Below are 17,911 nucleotides of genomic sequence, written 5' to 3' on the forward strand. Positions count from 1 at the left end.
TTGGCGCGCTTAATTTCAACATTTCCAACCCCCTTTGCAGCGAAAACCTGTTAACTGGGTGACGTTTCATGTAGTGCTCCGATGGTTATTGTGCAAGGCCGCTGCTGTCATATACATATTTAGCTATGTGACCTAGCAGGTATAGATAGAACTCCCAAAACCTAACATACCTGTCTGTATAGTGGTCAGTTCAACCTCCTCTAAGTGTGGTAGATACCCCATCTGACTCTTTGGTCCCCGGTAGTAACCTTCTGGCAAGGCATATCGCCCTTAGCTCCGACCTTGCCATACCATTGGAATTTATCAATTGACGCGTTTATCAAGTCAGAAATATCTGCGTTTCCAACTTTAATCGCATGCCATGACCCCTCCAATCCCGTCTGGACACCGAATGCGCATGTGCCAAACTGGACAAGTCTGCGCTGGGCGTATGGCTGAACAATCCATGTCCCACCGCCAGCAATATTGGAGACGATTTTAAGACAGTCGGTGACAAGGGGGGAAGACTCCGAAGTCTGGTTGTCAAAGGTTGATTCACTACAGTCGTTGGTCCCTCCTCGGGCAAAGATGTTTTCGGCTTTACTGGCAGGGTCTGGAGTTAGAGAGGTATATGCAAAAGTGGTGGGTGGTGTAACTGGTGCGGCTGGAGCAGCTAATGCTACAACAGCAAGCACAGAAAAGGCAATAGCAGCGTTTAATTTCATATTGAGTAATAAGTGTCAAGGGAGAAACGATAATTGATGAGGACGGTGATCTTGTAGTTTTCAAACCTCAAGGGGACTCTAAGGTGATTTTTATATCCTACCTTTTCTCCGGCACAGGTCAATGAATTAATCTCTCCTTATTCCGGATGTAAACATTCCTGCATACCTGGTATTAGAATACGAATTGTCCAAAAATAATGGAAGCAAAGCCACTGGTGATTCTGCAACTAACCACAAGCATCATGTAGGAGACGAAATCTGCTTACCCTTCTAGATATATGGTGGAGAAATAGAGGTTATATTGCCTTACCAACTGTGTATTTTCACCCGAGTCCCGGTTTCAAACTCGTTTGCTCCTCACCGATGCGTTTGGGGCATCTTCTAACTTACCCAACTTGAACAAAGTAGCAAATGAGTGAGCAAACGAGACCATATGCAAAGAACAGCGTTTCAGGAGGTTATAGAGCTGCTTTCAGCAATATCTTTTCATGAGGTTTATATTCCTAATCAGTGATAGCACATAACTGCTCTCTTCAGGCTTTAACCAAGCCCACAAACGCCCTATCGCCGGGTACTTGCATGTTATGAAGAGTTTCTTCTATTCCAAGTATAAGGAGAGATCTGGGTATCTAAGCTGCAAGAGGCATGATAACATCGCAGGCAGAGCCGTCGTGCTCATCTACCAAGGTCACGATCTCGAACTCGGCTTCGTCGTCTTCGGCTTCCAAATCGCATAGGTCTTTGCCATCAATAAAGTTGAATTCAATATCGATATCTTCTTCCCTGATCTCAACCTCCTTCTCACTCGTAGACTGCTTGTTAACGCCAAAAAGCGCCCCATCGACATATTCTTTATGGTTCAGGCTTCGAATCCGATAGTAGCACTCCTGTAGACGGTATCCATAAACGAACGGCCTGGCAGGGACCAAAGCCAGCGCCCGCAGCTCCGACGCCGAGAACTTCGCGTTACCCCCTACAGCCCCAGTCCCCTGGGGCCCCGAGGCTTCGCTCTCACCAGCAAGACTTGCGCTAAACGCATCCTTCCGATCCAGCTTTGCGCCTGGATACGCAGTCTTGATCCCGGTCACCATGTACAGCCGCTTTTTGAAAAACTGCTTCTTCAACGCTGCTTTCACCCTCGGACGGTCCATGCTGGCCTTGACATAATCATCTGTGGGCTCGATGAACTCAACGTCCAGCGTTTCAATCTCGTTGAGAACATACGAGACCGCCGAGCTGGAGAAGCTGACACCAAGTCTGACGCTCACAGCCTGCAGAGCCCGCCCGAAGAGGCCGCCCTCCGACGCCATTTGATTTTGATCCTGGAGGGAAAACTTGGTCGAGTTCGTGTACCGCTTCATCCCCTCGAAGTCTTCAAATGCGAGGGGCCCGGCTGGATCTACGGGGCGACCTGGATTCTCTGGCTGAACCACCAGCTGGCCGAGCTTGATCGGGCCATCCGGCGGAGGAGGGTTGTCAAAATTCGCAGGGACGAAATACGTCCGACGTTGTCCGGGGAGTGGCATATTGATTGATTCGTGCAGTCATTCCAGATGAGCGAAGCTGCAGCTCCCCGCTGGCCTAACTAACTACCGTGCTGCTCGCTTGTTAGTTAAATAGACAGGACTCAGCCTTGCTGACATACCAATCGTCGTATAAGGGGGGTCTTTGGGCGCTTACCTGCATATCTCGAAAGTATCAGTTCCATCACATTAGCCAGTTGTGCTCTCTGCATGCCGCCCCTCCTTCGGCTTGCCGCCGGGATGGGGCTGTCGCCGTCTTCGTCGTATAACTAATTAGCGAATGCAGTGTCTGCTATGGCTCCTCTGCTCGTCCATAGAGGCAGAAGTGATACCCCAAGCCCATAAATCCACAAGAATTGTTTCTGTGGAGGGAGTTGCTATAGCTTCTCGGGGCTGCTCTTACGGAGGAGCGGCCCAAATATAAGAGATACGTCGTGATGGCTTCCACGACAATGGGGACAGATTACTACACCCTGAGAAGGTTGGTCCGCCTTGCAATAAAATATCCCCAGCACATCTTCTCATACGGTTTTTCCTAGCACGGATAACGCAAACACTTGGTTCAGTTACTTTGAGAACTTCCGTCGTCCAATCGACTCCTTTTCCGGGGGCATCGTTCGAAGGGGGACCCGGGCGAAAGTGGCGATTCTTGACAGCGGCATCGACATATCCCATACAGAAATATCTACAAAGGATAAAAAGAGAATCATAGACTGTAGGAGTTTTCTTATTGACAGGCCTGTCGACGATGCAGATGATTCGGATTCGCGTCGTCACGGCACCCAAATTGCTGTCCTGTTGCTAAAACGAGCGCCCTTTGCGGATATTTACGTTGCAAGAGTAAAAGAGGACGATGGCTCCCCGTTGAATCCAGAGAGTGTGGCAAAAGTAGGATGATCTCGGGGATAGTTGCTCGCAACGACAGCTTGCTAATAGGATATGTGATACCAGGCTATTGAATATGCAATTCATCCATGGGACGTGGACATAATATCTATGTCATGGGGGTTTGGCTCTGAGTATGATGTAGTTGCCAGTGCCATTCGCAAAGCGTCCGAGAAAAGGAAGATCATGCTCGTAGCTGCATCTAACGCTGGAGCAAATATACCAAAGCCCATTTTCCCAGCTAACATGCCTGAAGTCATTTGCATCAATTCGACTGATGGGTACGGCAAGGTGTCGAACTTCAACCCCCCTCCTCGGAAGGACCACTACAATTTCTGCACCCTCGGCGAAGCAGTATTGGATGCATGGCGGCCAAATGACTCTTCAAGCCTTCGATACCGAGATACTGGCACCTCGTTTGCTACCCCCCTGGCGGCTGCAATAGCGGCCTCCTTCATCGAGTTCTTTCGACAGGACAAATTTGGAAGACTCGAAATTGCTGACTCCCTGAAGAATGAAGTGAGGACGCGAGAAGGGATGCTCAAAATATTTGTAGCTATCAGCGAGAACTTCCAGGGTTTCAACTACCTGCGGCCTTGGAGTCTGCTTGAGTGTAGGGGGAACTGCGAAGACAGATGCGTGGAAGCCCGAGAGTCTGCTGGCCAGAAGCTGTCTAATATTCTGCACGACGCAGTGCCATCGCCAGCAGATTGTGAAATGCTCCCCAATGCTCCCATATTAGCCCATGCGGTTGCTGCTGATGTGCGAGCCCTTGCTCATGAACATGAACCTACCTGTCTTGCTGGCACCCGGGTTGAACTGTTCCGCCAAATAGAGGCCTGGATAGATGGTACCCCTGAAAAATGTATTTGCTGGCTTAGTGGAAGACTGGGTACTGGAAAATCCACTATTTCTCGCACAATTGCTCTGCAGTACTCCAAACAGGGGCAGCTTGGAGGAACCTTTTTCTTCTCGAAGAACGAAAAGGACCTCAGAACGCTGTCAAAGTTTGTCAGTTCCCTTGCTCATCAGCTCAGCGGGTTGTCCCCGTCCCTGAGAGTAGCAATTTCAACAGAGAAGAGACACAGCACTGAAATAGAACAATTAGCAATGGGAATTCAGTGGGAAAAGCTTATATACAATCCACTTTCTCTGTTGAGTCCAAGACAGAGCCCTATCATTATGGTTATTGATGCATTGGATGAATGCGAAGGCCTCAGCAAACGACAAATCATGGGTATCATCAACCTGTTCGTTAACTCTGCAGCGCTGCAAAATATCCGACTACGCTTTCTCATAACCAGCAGACCTGAGAGCCATATCCAAGCCGCTTTTAAAGAATCACCTCAAAACGTCTATCATATTGAACTAGACAAACTTGATAAGTCTACTGTTGATCTAGATATTTCCCAGATGTTTCGTGGAGAGCTCAGAAATCTACATACGGAGAAACGTGGGGTCGAAGCCCACTGGCCGAGTGAGGAATCTATATCAAGACTCACTGAGAGAGCAAATGGTCTCTTCATTTATGCTGCGATAACTTGCCGGTATATCAAAGAACCAGGGGCCACATCAATGAATGATCGCCTAACCCGGATCTTTCAAAACCAAGCCTTCGACTCTCTCGATAATATGTACGACCACATCCTAACCCAGGCAGTGACTGGTCCGGAAAAGGAAGTACTGGTAGAACAGTTCCGGATGATTCTTGGAACTATTGTGGCTCTATTTGAACCAATGCCAGAAACAAGCCTGTGTGAGTTGTGCCCGAAAAGGCTGGAGCTTGAAGTTGTATGTTCCAGGCTCGATTCTCTCCATTCGATTCTGGTGATACCCGAATCGCCCAAGGAGCCGGTGCATATCTCTCACCAGTCCTTTCGCGAATTTCTCCTGAGAAAGCATGAAGAAAACCGCAGGATCTGGATTAATGAGCAGATGCACCGGGATTTATTCACCTCCTGCATCCGACTGTTATCCAGCAATTCACAATACGGACTCAGACGAGATATTTGTAACCTGCGCCACCCTGGTATCGAAATCAATCAAATAGCTCGAACTAGAATAGAGGAATATCTTTCTATTCACACTGCGTACGCAAGTCGACACTGGATATATCACCTCAAGGAACTGGACCCTCTCCAACGCCAGGATGTTGGTCTCTGTGACAATGGCATAGTCCACATCTTCTTGCTAGACCACTTGCTTCATTGGCTTGAGGCCTTGAGCTTGCTTGGAGAAAGCTCTGAAGGGATGCGCGCCATTCAATTATTGAGTAGTATGATAAACGTAAGTTCCAGTTTCTTGACATATGGTATTACTCGCCAACTACTAATGTTATTGCGAAGGCCAATGTAAGCCCTCAGCTTTATGCTTTTGTCGAAGATGCAAAACGGTTTATTCGCTACAACCGTGCAATCATTGAACAGGCTCCTCTTCAAGTATATTGCTCTGCCCTAGTTTTCGCACCAGAACAGAGCTTGCTCCGCAAACACTTTGCCAAAGATTTGCCCAACTGGATTGTGAGATACCCAAAAGTACAACCAAAGTGGACATTACTTCGCCAAACATTAGGAAATCTTGCTGGTAAACCATCCCAGGCCCGCCACTTCATATCCCCGGCATTTTCCAAGGACGGCACGCTTATAACCTCAATCTCAGGGCCCGCAACAGAGGTGAAATCATTCCGCGTTTGGGACACAACCACAGGTGCACTGCTCAATACTATTGAACACCTCAAGGATGCAGACTTCGCACCAAGTGAAAAACTGGTGGTTTCAGTCAATTTTTCGAACTCCGTTAAAATTTCTGACGCAGTAACCGGCACGGTGACCAGGGTGCTTGAAACCACAGGCCATGGGAATTCTGCCATTCATTCGGTTTCGTTTTCACCTGATGGCAAGCTAGTAATTGTCTGGGCAGCACAAATGTTAGTCCAGGTCTGGGACGTAGAGAGTGGGACTATGTTGAAGACGCTTGAAAGATGCCACTGCCCTAATAATTTTGGTACGCCCCGCCATCTCGCCTTCTCCTCCGATAATAAGTTGATAGGGGCTTCCATCATGGGAGGCCACCCTGAAACATGGAGCATGACCTGTATTTGGAATGCAGAAGATGGTTCTGTTGTGTATCAGTTGAAAGGGTGCTATACATACACATTTTCGCCTGATAGTAAGTTGATAGCCCTCGCAATTGCAGGAAAAACGCAGATTCTGGACGTTAGGAAGCGTTCGGTTCTGTACACCATTGATGCTTGCACCAACGTGGCGTTTTCCCTAGATGGAAAGTTGGCGTTAGCACAGGCCGAGCTAGAGATCCTAGGAGCAACACAAATATCATTCAGGGCTGCAGCCACGGGAAAACCAACTGGTACGACTATATATCTAAACGGATCGTCGACACCAGATACAGAGCTTAGGCACATGGACGTTGATCATATGGTATTCTCTCCAGATGGCAAATTACTGGCTACCTATAACTGGGCATGTTACCTGCGTCTTTGGGATGTGGCCTCGGGGGAACTGGTAGAATTGTTCAAGAACAGCAATTCGGTTTCCTTTTCCCCCGACGGTACGGTAATGGCATCAGGATCACCCGACAACCTCATTAGGATATGGGATATGCCAACCCCAACATCAGCACATTTTATACCAATTCTAAATAAGGCCAAAGATTCAATAAAGCGGCTTTGGAGCGCGCCAGCACCGGAAGAAAAGATAGCGAGCGCCTATGGTGGTAATATCTTTGCTCTTGTGCTTTCGCCAGACGGCAAGCTAGCCGCATCAGGTGGCTGCGGATTAGATGCTACAGGGGCTCCGGTCGTAATATGGGATGTGGCAAAGGGTGTTCCGTTGCAGCAATCGAAGTTAAACTACTCCATTGACAAGAATATTCTCTTTTGGCCAAGCGATAAGCGGCTAGTATCAGCGGATGCCTATGGCTGGTTGGTAACTTGGGATACTACTTCACTCGAGGAACTTCCAATGATTGACAAATCTCACAGACTTGTTTTAAATATGGCTATTTCACCAAACGAGGGAATGGTACTAGTGGCATTGGATACGTACCCACCTGAATTAATGCATGAGGAATATCACATATATGATTTCAACACTGGAAAACTCCTTCTAGAACTCAACGGCCGCCATGCAAAGGTAGAGGCCCTTACTTTCTCGCCAGATAGTAGGCTTATAGCCACCGGAAGTTCGCGCACAGTCAAAGTATGGAGCACGGATACTGGAGAGATGCTCCGGGAATATAAAACAATGGATATATGCCAGGCCCTCGCCTTTTCGATGGACAGGCAAAGGTTGTTTATGGTGTCAGGCCCTCGACAGAAACAATACCTTCAAGAGGTAATAACAAGCACAACACTTTGTGAGCTTCCAGACTGCAATATTTGGCAATTGCTCCCAAGCAGCGTCCGGGATGATCTTTTTTCCACCAATTGTGGACCATTGCAAATACTCACTTCCAATGATGCGACCTTGACTAATTCTGACATACACTCACTGTTTGTCACAAATAGCTGGATTATGTATGATGGATGCAATGTCCTCTGGGTTCCTCATGCATATAGACCTAGTCGTCTCATTGTTAGAGACAACCTTGCCGTATTTGGATTGGCAGGTAAAGTTGAGATTATGGAATTCGACTTTAGCGGAATGCCTAGATCGACAGATTATCAAAGCAACGTGTGGCTCTCTGAGCAAAACATTCCGCCAGTTGAATCCTATATATAAGCCAATATACGGTATATATCTTTGACAGGAGGCGTATCATACGTTTTTTATTGGTTGGATCTTAAAGGTCCGAATATTTTAAAGGCAATATCATTGGTGTGTATATTTATGGAATAATTTTTTATATCCAATTAGAATCTCGCATCTGCTAAGTAGTTAATATTTCATTCATTAAACTTCCTTGTGAATTTAACTAGTTATTTTAGCATAGCCAATTAAGTTTAACTAACTACTCCGTCCATCTACTTGGGCGAATCTTTATGACTCCCAACATCAAATCATACAGGTAGAGAAAAGTAACTCATCCATCCTACCTTCGTCATAGAAATGGCCCGCACATTTCTCGCTTTTCAGCACCATGCAAAGCTGTATACCCTTCAGACTCTCGTGACTGCCGTGCGCCCCTTCGCGGCACTCGAGGAAGCCAACCGTCAGCTCTTCAAGGAAGGCAGCGAAGAAGACCATGTGGTAGTTACGGAAAAAACTATATTCCACCCTCAAGGCGGCGGCCAGCCTTCTGACATAGGCATGATCACTTCCCCCTCTGGCGCTTCTTTTACCGTTACCTCGGTTCGGATGGACGCCCTTCAAGACGGCCAGGTCCTGCACTTTGGACGTTTCGGGCCATCCACTTTCGCACCTGGTGAGACGGTGCAGCAGGAAATTGATGTGGAAAAGCGTCTTCTCTACTCACGGCTGCACACTGCCGGCCATGTCTTGGGTGCTGCAGTTAAGCATCTTGTGGAAAAGGATGTGGAGGGATTCGAAGAGCTGAAGGCATCGCACTTCCCCGACTCGGCAGCATGTGAGTTCCGGGGTCTTATTGAGGGAAAATGGAAGCCAAATATCCAGGATAAGGTCAATGAGTTTATTGCTGCGGCCATGCCGGTCGAGATAGAGTGGTGGGATGAAGATGATTTCCGCTCTAGAGGGTTGGAGAGACTGATACCGGATCCTACATTGGTGCCTCCAGGTGAAAAGTCCAGGGTAGTCAACATTGTAGGGGCGGAGGTGTATCCTTGTGGTGGTACTCATGTCGATTCGACGGATCTCTGCGGACAAACGACTGTAAAGAAGATTTCTCGGAGCAAGGGCACGTCCCGAGTCAGCTATACCGTGGCTTGATGAATTGATACGTTTCCAGAAAGTATTCAAAGATTAGATGGTTAGAATGTGACGTATCTTGCTGTATATAGCGGATTTTCATATAAATCTTTAGCAGATCAAGTCCTTCAATGAATGGTACACCTCTGGGAGCTATTACTCTCACCAATAAGCCTGTCATAGTGATATTAGGATTGCTCTATATACATAATAACGAGTGGTTAGTTATATCTACTGCCACGAATGTACATTTTCATAAGCAAAATGGTCCAGGCTCCTGGGTGCCCGGCCCGTTATCTCCTCCACTGTCTTATTCATGCGACTTTCAAACCCATCAGCTGCTGCTACCTCCAAGTTTGTTAAAAACCGAGCGAAGTAGTCCGAGACACCCGCGTCCGTCAAACTCTTATAACGCTCATCTCCCGATAGCTTGACATGCTCGATACGCCGGCCTAGGTGAGCTGACAGCTTCTCAGCCACCTCATCGTAGGTAAGGAGCTCTGGTCCTAATATACGGTAGTCGCAGTTATGCGATTTAGGATCTGTGAGAGCTCGGAATGCGACTGCCGCAATATCAATAGCGCTCACGAAGGGGATCTTCCCATCACCACAGGCTGTGTAGATCTTGCTATACTCGCGGATAAGAGGGCCGGGAGCCTCATCAGTTAGGTTCTCTAGTTAGTTATAGGTTTAATTAAAGTTAGCGGGGACATCAAAATAGTTATAGTTAAGGTTGTGTGATCCTGTTACCCATGAACCAACTAGGCCGAAGCACACAATGGTCGACATCAGTCTCGAGAAAATGCTTCCAGACTACCCCCATACCGGGCCGTGATAAGTCGGCAGAGGTACCTGCCACTAGGACAAAGCGAGTAACGCCATGCACGTTGCGCGTATAGTCGATAAACTCGATCATAGGCTTCCAGGGCTCTGCAACCAGCGGCTCCATAAGATAGATAGCGGAGATGGGTTTACCGCCGAAGGGTGCTTTCCATGTTTCCTTGTCGAGCCAGTCGAATTTAACGGCTGGCATGCCTACTGGGGCTGCGGACGAGCCACGACGGGAGGCGAGGAGGAATGGTATATTTGCATTTTGGAGGAAGCGAGCTAGGCGAATAGAAGTCTTGCCTGTTCCGCCGGTGAGAAGGATGGTCATTGTAGCATGCGAATGGATGTCTAGTAGATAAAAACTTGGTCTAGCTGTGAGTGGGAATAACTACACTATTGCAATTTGCAACCGTTTGGCCAGGCTGCGAGAGCGCTCTTTATGCTCCAATTGTTGGTAGTTAAGGCGGGCTTAAGCTAGTTAAATCCGAGTCTCACGCTGGGTCGACAACATCCTAGTTAACTACATCCTAGTTACAATAAGTTGACTTATTGTGACTAACGATTAACGAACGTCATTGATTAACTGCCACATAGTGCATGGTTGTTCGTCGCCCGAAAGCCGAGCCTGGCGGAGCCTGGGGAAGCTCCCGGAACCCGAACATGCATCGTCTCCTGGGTATCTAGTTACTTCAACATGTTGTCCGGTCCAATGAGACGCTCCTCGATGAACCTGAGGCATTCCCGGTAACGGTCTAGCTGCGACATCAGCGTCGTGAAGACCTGGTCGTATGGCGGACAAACGCGCACAACATTCAGCCGGACGGCACCATCAAGGAAGAAACGGGCAATATCCAGCATATCGCTGAGAACAACAATGACACGATCACAAGAGTCAGCAGCGAGGCCAGGAAGACAACGACTAGGAACCTGAAACTTCGTGGTAAAAGACGCTGACTACAAGGTATATCAGAATAAGACCTTAGAAAAAGGGGCGGGATGCCAACTCTCCTGCTAGAAAAGTGATGGCTAACTAGTTAGCGCTAGTTAGTTAACTAAATAACTAGAAAACAAGATTGATTCCGTAATATTCGTCTTAACTAAATTTATTGTCCCGATGCCTTCTTGCAAGCATCCACTGCTTCGTCATAAGTGGAAAGCTCTTTGACCTTCTTCAGCTCTCCATTGTAATATTCACAATGACTGGCAAAGCCTTCATCTTGAGTGATGCAGTATATACCATTTTCCCCCAGGCTTGCCACCGCCGTACATATTTCCGAAATTCTGTCCGCATCGGACTCTGGAAGATTCGTACAACCCAAACAACTGAATATTTTGTCATTCTTTGCGTTGTCATTAGAGCAGACAAACTTGCCGGAGGATATGCTGAACTCGCCCCCACCGCAACGCGCTTCGCAATTGCGATTGGAGGTACAGGTATCGCCCTTGTTGAGCTATTGAGCCGATGCGCAGGCTACAAGCAGGGCGGCAGTTATCACTTGAGAGAAGCGCATTGTTGGGCAGTGACAAGAACCTCGTGTAGGGCGATGTTGGTTGTATCTAGTTGCTGTCAGAGACATTTGAACTTGTAACAGCAAAATACTGTTAGGTATTCTTACCGGAAAGATGCTGAGTGAGGCTTAGAGCAGAGTAACGAACAAGGAGGTTTTTGGTGGTTCTTGCAGAGGGGTCAGTCGACTAAGGGGAGGATTGAGGGCAGTTAAATAGCCAGCCAACACAAGGCAAATGGTAAGATCGACAGAAGACTCAATGTTGAGGTTGAGGTCGAGGATCTCATATTGGGGAATTTCTTTGAACTGGTGAAGATGGACAACGAGTACTCCATAGGTAGTTAGCTGGAACTGATACAGACAATGGCTGAAGCCCAAAGCTTGGGAGCAGGCTGTACAGAGTGATCATTGCTTTTGAGTATGCCGGCTTGGGATGTGCGCAGTAATCTGAGACCGCCTTTTACGGAGTGCCGAAAGGATAATCTATTGGAAGTGCTGGCTGGCAAAGTTTTCTACTATTGGAGGTGGCTGGTGCAGTGGGAGGGAGCTGATGGAATTGTCGCGGGCCCGCTAGCTGTAGAGACGGCCCAGATCGACAATATTTGCCAACAACAGCAAGGCACCATCGATCGACATGCAGGATGCAAACCTAATACATCACGCATGGCGCATTGCCACGAAGTTCATTCGAGCCAGCCAAACTCGATGCAACAGCTGTCATTACTGTGAAAACAGCAGAGCCAAAAGAGCAAGCGCACACTCGTGGCCCGCAACACATGCTTCGTGTTATAGCTCCTATATGCTGCAATTAATTAACACTAATGCAGTGAGAAAAATTCGATGTCAACTTGTCGCAACCGCAACGGGAGGTGTATGTGCCCGAGCCAAGATACCAAGTAAAGGGCCTGGATTGCCCTGAACGTCGCAGCTGTCCCTCATTTCGCACAACGGCGCCACTCAGCAGTGAACGTGCTTGTGGGGAAGGACAAGCGGCCTAGAGCAGGGAATGACGATAAATCTGAGGGTACACCGCTCGATGACCGGTGGAGAGCCAGCTTGTGAGAGTCTGGGTTAGGCCATAGAATAGTCCGGCCACCTAAACAAGGGATTTCATGCCTGTGACTTGCCGTCTTCTCCTTGAATTGAAAGCGCGGCAGGGGAGGAGAGGGATAAAAGAATGGCCATTGCATTGCAGCCAGGTGGAGTTGATGCACTGTGCCCAGGTATCTCTCTCAAAGCGGGACCCGAGTTGTTTAAGTGGCCGGAGTAATCTTGGTGGCAGCTGTGGGCAATCAACCAGAGCACAGCGTTTGGTATAACATGCATACAGGATCGCGGGAAATCAAACAGAAGCTCACTAATAGGGATCACAGCCCCTACAAATCACAATATATTTTGTTAAAGTTGGCGTATCAACATCTGGACGCGAGTCTGATAACCACTTATTAGCCTGCGAAACGTCCTCCGTACGGAGATCTGTAGGGCCTTCTTTTTTTTTTTTTTTCCGTTGCTGTCACCACCTCGTACTCCGTCGGAGCTGAAAAAAAATAAAAATAAAAAATAAATAAATAAAGTTCCAGTGGTGAGCTAGACTCTAACTAGTTAACTCTACTCCACTTGAGCCTCATCATGTGATATCCCGGGGCCCGGCCCAACCCGTTTTTTTTTTCCCATCTGCCAAATTTGAAAAATAACAAGGCAAAGGCGCCGAGTACGGGGTGAATGGATAGATGATGGCGACCAGGAAGCTCACAACCTGCATTACAGCTATTCAGCTACAGAATGCCGAGTGCCACCCACCAATTCGTGCGAAGATGGCGGCGGTGCCTCCATCGATTGGTTACCTTGCAGACACAATGGACACCATATGCGAGTAGTTCAGCATGTTCCTACCGGTGTCTGATTACGGAGTACATAGGTACTTAACTATGTACCCTACAGACCACCACCAAAACCCCTAGAGTATGATAATCCCCGCCATCCCTTGACTGGATGCGCGCACATCTAGCTACTCGCGAAATGGCTATGTTATCTACGGCATTCCGTCTAAAAGACCCAACCGCGAAGCAATAAAAGGTTCCATCATAGCAAAGACAAGGGTAGACATTGTCGACCTGAGATTCCTCGGATTTGATGGATTCGCGCTGCCAAAGGAACGCTTACCGAGTCAAGAGGCTGAAGGCCGGTCCTGTGTTCTGCTCCGGAAATTAGGGGGAAGGCATTGGTTCAGCTACCATGCTCTGTTCAACGGCTCCATAGATGGGATGGCCGCAGAGCATGATGACGGGATTAAGTGAATTTTTTGCATGGCCAGGAATGGATGAACATCCGAGCGCGGGATAACATTGGCGAAGATGTGGTGGAGGGTGGTGGTGTTTGGGCTTTGGGGAATGTATCTGGGATTGGTGTTGAGTTTGAGAAGCATAGGATGTGTCGATGGAAGAGAAGGTCAAGATGATGAAGGAGCTGGGTTCAGTCTTCTACTCAGACCCGAGAGATTGTCCATCACTTGCAGACCTGTATCCTGCGCGCGATGTGTATCCCAAGACACCTATCGGGCGGACTATAAATGGATAGTTAATTGATGGCTCTCTCGCCACGGGCCGCGCCGGGCTTTTCATGTTCGTATCCACAAAATAATTGATATGAAGAGATACGATGTCCCACGCATCCAATCACAAGTGGCGAGACCGTCTACACTAGTCGCTCGCTGTACATTGAGTCTATGTCACATAACATGGCATCTGTGGACAAGAACCTTCAACATGGGTTCAAAACTTTGACAGGTGAACGGAGATAATTTTCATTTTATCTATACGGTGGGCAACTAGTTAGTTAGCTACTAAGAAGAAATCATCATTTATGATATGAAGGTATAAATCACTAGACACGTATCTTACAAGCACCTTTCCAACTGACGGTCTTTTGATGGTATATAAAAACAAGCCAGCCCATACCTATTATGCGAGCTATTCTATGCAGCCGTCACCTCCTCCGGGCCGATAAGTTCGTCGTATGGGGCCTGTTCTCCTGCATATAGGGCGCTGGCAACAGCCGTAGCACCCGATACCAAAGCAATAACTAGTGTCATGGTATTCCATCCAAGGCGAGCCTTGAGAAAGCCTCCTAAAATCGGACCAACAAGCTGTCCGCCAGCAAATGCCATATTATACAGAGCATATCCCTGGGCCACAGGGTTCGCATTGTTCGATGCACCACTGCTCTCAGGAGAGTAAACAACTTCAAACACTTCTGACATTGCGGCAAGGGAAGCCGCGCAGATTGCTAAGCCGTTTGTTGCCAGGAGACCGATCAGCAGAGAATATTCTGCTAGGACAGGGTGATGGACAAAGCGGAGCGGGATTAAGGTTGCACCTGCAATGGTAAAAGACACCGTGGCGGAGACTCGCGGTCCACATCTGTCAACTAACTTTCCAACTAGGGCACCAGCCATGCCGGGAATCGCCATAATGAAAAAGACGAGTCCTATACTGCTGGAAGACCAGTGGAAAGACTCGATTAGGAAGAGAGGAAGTGTCTAGGAAAGGTCAGGAAGCCGTCTTATTTCTCATGAGAGGAGAGAAGTTCGCCTTACTGTTTCAAATGCAGAGAAGGTAAGGGCACCAACTAGACCACCTAATAAAGCCACAAGGAGACGCCTTTGGCCCAGTAAATGGAATATTTGAAACGTTGAATTGGGTTTATTTGAGTTGTTGGTAGCGGATGTCGGGGGTTGCAGCAACGGTGAGTGTTCATCACTTTCCATAACTTTCCACTGTTTGGCAGCTGAGAGACGCTCTTATCAGCCTCCGTGTCCGAGAGTAGTGAAATGAGAGGATAGGGGAAAAGGTCATACCACTAGGCTCAATCAAGACCACCCGCAAAATAACGTCCAAAATTATCAATCCAATCGGCACGTAGAATGCTCCATAGAACCCAAGTTTGTCGTACAACACTCCACCGGCAGCCGGGCCTAATAGAGACCCCAGACTCAGGCCCATGGTGGTGTATCCCATGGCTTCTGCAACTCTGCTATCATCCACGGTATCAACGACAAGTGCCAGGCCAGCAACCCAGACTGCAGCACCGGAGAATCCCTGGAGACCCCGGGCAATCACAAATAAAGCAGGAGATCTAGCCAGCATGAAAAGTGCCGTCGAGAGCGCGAGAGCGAGTAGGCCGACGATGAATGGCCCTTTTGGTGATCTAGTCCTATCCGCAATATACCCGAATATTGCTACGGTTATTGTTTTGTTAACAGTCGGATCCGAAGAGAATGAGATACGATATAGACGTACGGGATCCCAGTAGGAGAGTTCCACCATAAGTCGCTAGTAGGACTGACATCCAGCTTTGAGCTATAGTAATGTGTTAACGGGCCCTTGATTCACCGAAACAATTGGAGATGCTCTGTACGAACCATCATCAGGCGATACTCCGATACGATCAACAAGGGCTTTCGGGATAATAGGTACAATCTAGAGCGAATTGTAAACATCTGACGAAGCACTCTGCTGGGTAACGAGTTCCATCATGGTTTCATACCATGCTGTAAAGAAATATATCCTATGACACTGTTAGGAAGTCATTCTCGAACGGTACACCCTAACCCTAATTCCCAATCCGAGCTGGCATTACTTACCACGAAGATAGCAATGGAGACAACAAGAATGATAAACGCCTCCGATGACCGCGCCTCCAGGAGCCATGGTTTGGACAGCATCTTCGACATCTTTGCTGGTATCCGCAGACTCCGAAATGGAATGAAGAGGGGTTGCGAGTTTCAGGCCATTAAAATTCAAAGTGAAGTTGAATCTCAGGAAGAAAACAACCATCTTGAAGGCAAGGTCCAGAAATTGAGATCAGGCCTATCACATATTTAGACCAGGGTTGCTAATGTCAGCTTTGGGCAAAATGGAAATATCTCGTATCACTCAAAATTCAGACAAAAGCAATTATACTAAAAGAAAATACACCATCAACCACATCGATACTCCGTATAAAGGTATAATAACTTCCAATTTGGTAACGATGCCTTGAGTACTTGAAAGTTGACGTAATGGATTTCAACTCAAGTTGTAACCCCTAAGAAGGAGGCGTATGTAGGGGCATTCGTACCAAGTCCTTCGAACGTCCAAGGTGACACGGCAAGGTAACACAAAAAAACCGAGAGACGAATAAAAATGGTTGAAGAAAGATTCACTTGCATGGCTGCGATACTAACACTGACTAGTAATTACCTTGGCTGAATGGGGAGAAATCGGACCCGGGAGTTATCACTTTTCTTTTTTTAGGGCATTTCTGTTCTTCCGTCAAAAATGGAACATAACGGTACGGAGTACCAATGAGAATAATTTAAGAGTATGCAGATATGGCACAAGTGGAAGTCTTACCGTGCTACTTGACGACTAGCCGCGTCACCTCTTATTCAGTTCCTTAAGTATGGAACTGTGGCCTCCGAGGAATAGAGGAAGACATCGGTGGTTGTAGAAGCATTTGCTAGTACAAATCATCTATGTAGCTGTTCCATATCCACCCAAACAATGTGCCTTGGGCGAGAAGAATAGTTAGATGGCATTCTTAAGGCTGGAAAACGGATTTGTTGCTAAAGTGATGTATGGGAAGCAATCATACTAAAGGTCCTCATGGTATTGTTAAGCGGCTATAAAATATTTCGATAGAGAATTTTGGAATCAGGTAGTCAAGTTATCAACAGGTTGTGAGCGGAGAGGGTATCTGATAGCATCGAGAAAAACGCTCAAAGGAGATGGTCACAGAATGTTGAAGCGTAGCAATAAAACCGAGGGATAGACAGACGTAATCCTATCGGGTTGAACCTTTATTACAAAGATTATGATAGCCATAGTTAAGTATACTCCGTCATATGCATCTCATAGTACCCTGGGTATTTTATAGGGGTGTGCTTTTGAGTATCCTGCGCTTAAAAGATGGTCCGATTAGCACTGGCCAAGAGGAAAGCAGTCTGAAGAGACGGCTAAGGTTCAAGCCCAAAGCCCAACTTTTTCATCCATAACAAGAGCGTGACTTCTGAAAAAGCCAAGGAGCTATGAAGTGAGTCAGGTCTATTTAGTCCACAGGAAGGCCACTATAAATCTACATCACAACAAGTAGTTGATAAGTTGAGAAGTACGCAATGGGAAGACGTGGTGGTTTTGGCCGAAAGCGTGTGAATGAAAGTAAAATATAAAGGGTTTGGCGGTTGTACACACCCAATAACCATTTCACATATATATAGACTGACAAGCACCCAATGCCGGGTCCGCAGAACCGGTGTGATGCGTTATGTCGATTGTTGATGTCGATGTTCCTGGACGTCAAGTTACGCGAAATTAAGGCCGGCGGCTCCACTAAGCTTCCCTTCGAAACCTACCTAAAACGGGGACTCACGTGAATTCTAGTCACGTGTCTGGCAATTTAGGTTGTGAAATGCAGCCCCAGCCAGGCTGAGCCTCTAAGTCTTCAAACGCGGAATAGATATTTCAAGGATGCAGCCCATAGGACGATATATTTCTAAAGACTAAGTACTAATCAACTGCTTGGTACGCATCTGGCGCAAAGAATGCACTGAGACGGTCACCACTCTAGATGCCCAATCTCAA

The 17,911-nt window shown here is 47.5% G+C and overlaps 7 protein-coding genes across 7 annotated transcripts; 2 read left to right on the top strand and 5 right to left on the bottom strand.

The window, feature by feature from the left end:
- Window positions 1-200: 200 nt before the first annotated feature.
- Window positions 201-704, bottom strand: ARB_06753 (uncharacterized protein; the record flags this gene model as incomplete). The annotated part of the gene is made up of 1 exon (XM_003014947.1): window positions 201-704. One exon carries the CDS (start codon window positions 702-704, stop codon window positions 201-203), a length of 504 nt encoding a protein of 167 aa, XP_003014993.1.
- A 629-nt stretch (window positions 705-1,333) lies between these two features.
- ARB_06754 (uncharacterized protein) lies at window positions 1,334-2,230 on the bottom strand (the record flags this gene model as incomplete). The annotated part of the gene is made up of 1 exon (XM_003014948.1): window positions 1,334-2,230. The coding sequence occupies one exon, from the start codon at window positions 2,228-2,230 to the stop codon at window positions 1,334-1,336; it is 897 nt and encodes a 298-aa protein (XP_003014994.1).
- Window positions 2,231-2,664: 434 nt separating this feature from the next.
- On the top strand, window positions 2,665-7,851 carry ARB_06755 (NACHT and WD40 domain protein; the record flags this gene model as incomplete). Its single annotated transcript, XM_003014949.1, has 4 exons — window positions 2,665-2,708; window positions 2,767-3,115; window positions 3,179-5,398; window positions 5,458-7,851. 4 exons carry the CDS (start codon window positions 2,665-2,667, stop codon window positions 7,849-7,851), a joined length of 5,007 nt encoding a protein of 1,668 aa, XP_003014995.1.
- Window positions 7,852-8,178: 327 nt separating this feature from the next.
- ARB_06756 (uncharacterized protein) lies at window positions 8,179-8,976 on the top strand (the record flags this gene model as incomplete). The annotated part of the gene is made up of 1 exon (XM_003014950.1): window positions 8,179-8,976. The coding sequence occupies one exon, from the start codon at window positions 8,179-8,181 to the stop codon at window positions 8,974-8,976; it is 798 nt and encodes a 265-aa protein (XP_003014996.1).
- A 210-nt stretch (window positions 8,977-9,186) lies between these two features.
- Window positions 9,187-10,111, bottom strand: ARB_06757 (ergot alkaloid biosynthetic protein A; the record flags this gene model as incomplete). The annotated part of the gene is made up of 2 exons (XM_003014951.1): window positions 9,187-9,629; window positions 9,781-10,111. 2 exons carry the CDS (start codon window positions 10,109-10,111, stop codon window positions 9,187-9,189), a joined length of 774 nt encoding a protein of 257 aa, XP_003014997.1.
- Window positions 10,112-14,265: 4,154 nt separating this feature from the next.
- On the bottom strand, window positions 14,266-15,616 carry ARB_06758 (MFS transporter, putative; the record flags this gene model as incomplete). The annotated part of the gene is made up of 3 exons (XM_003014952.1): window positions 14,266-14,829; window positions 14,887-15,077; window positions 15,148-15,616. 3 exons carry the CDS (start codon window positions 15,614-15,616, stop codon window positions 14,266-14,268), a joined length of 1,224 nt encoding a protein of 407 aa, XP_003014998.1.
- A 153-nt stretch (window positions 15,617-15,769) lies between these two features.
- On the bottom strand, window positions 15,770-16,126 carry ARB_06759 (uncharacterized protein; the record flags this gene model as incomplete). Its single annotated transcript, XM_003014953.1, has 2 exons — window positions 15,770-15,840; window positions 15,934-16,126. 2 exons carry the CDS (start codon window positions 16,124-16,126, stop codon window positions 15,770-15,772), a joined length of 264 nt encoding a protein of 87 aa, XP_003014999.1.
- Between the last annotated feature and the right edge of the window lie 1,785 nt (window positions 16,127-17,911).

The sequence above is a fragment of the Trichophyton benhamiae genome (assembly GCF_000151125.1).
Source record: "Trichophyton benhamiae CBS 112371 chromosome Unknown contig00476.0, whole genome shotgun sequence".
NCBI lineage: Eukaryota > Fungi > Ascomycota > Eurotiomycetes > Onygenales > Arthrodermataceae > Trichophyton > Trichophyton benhamiae.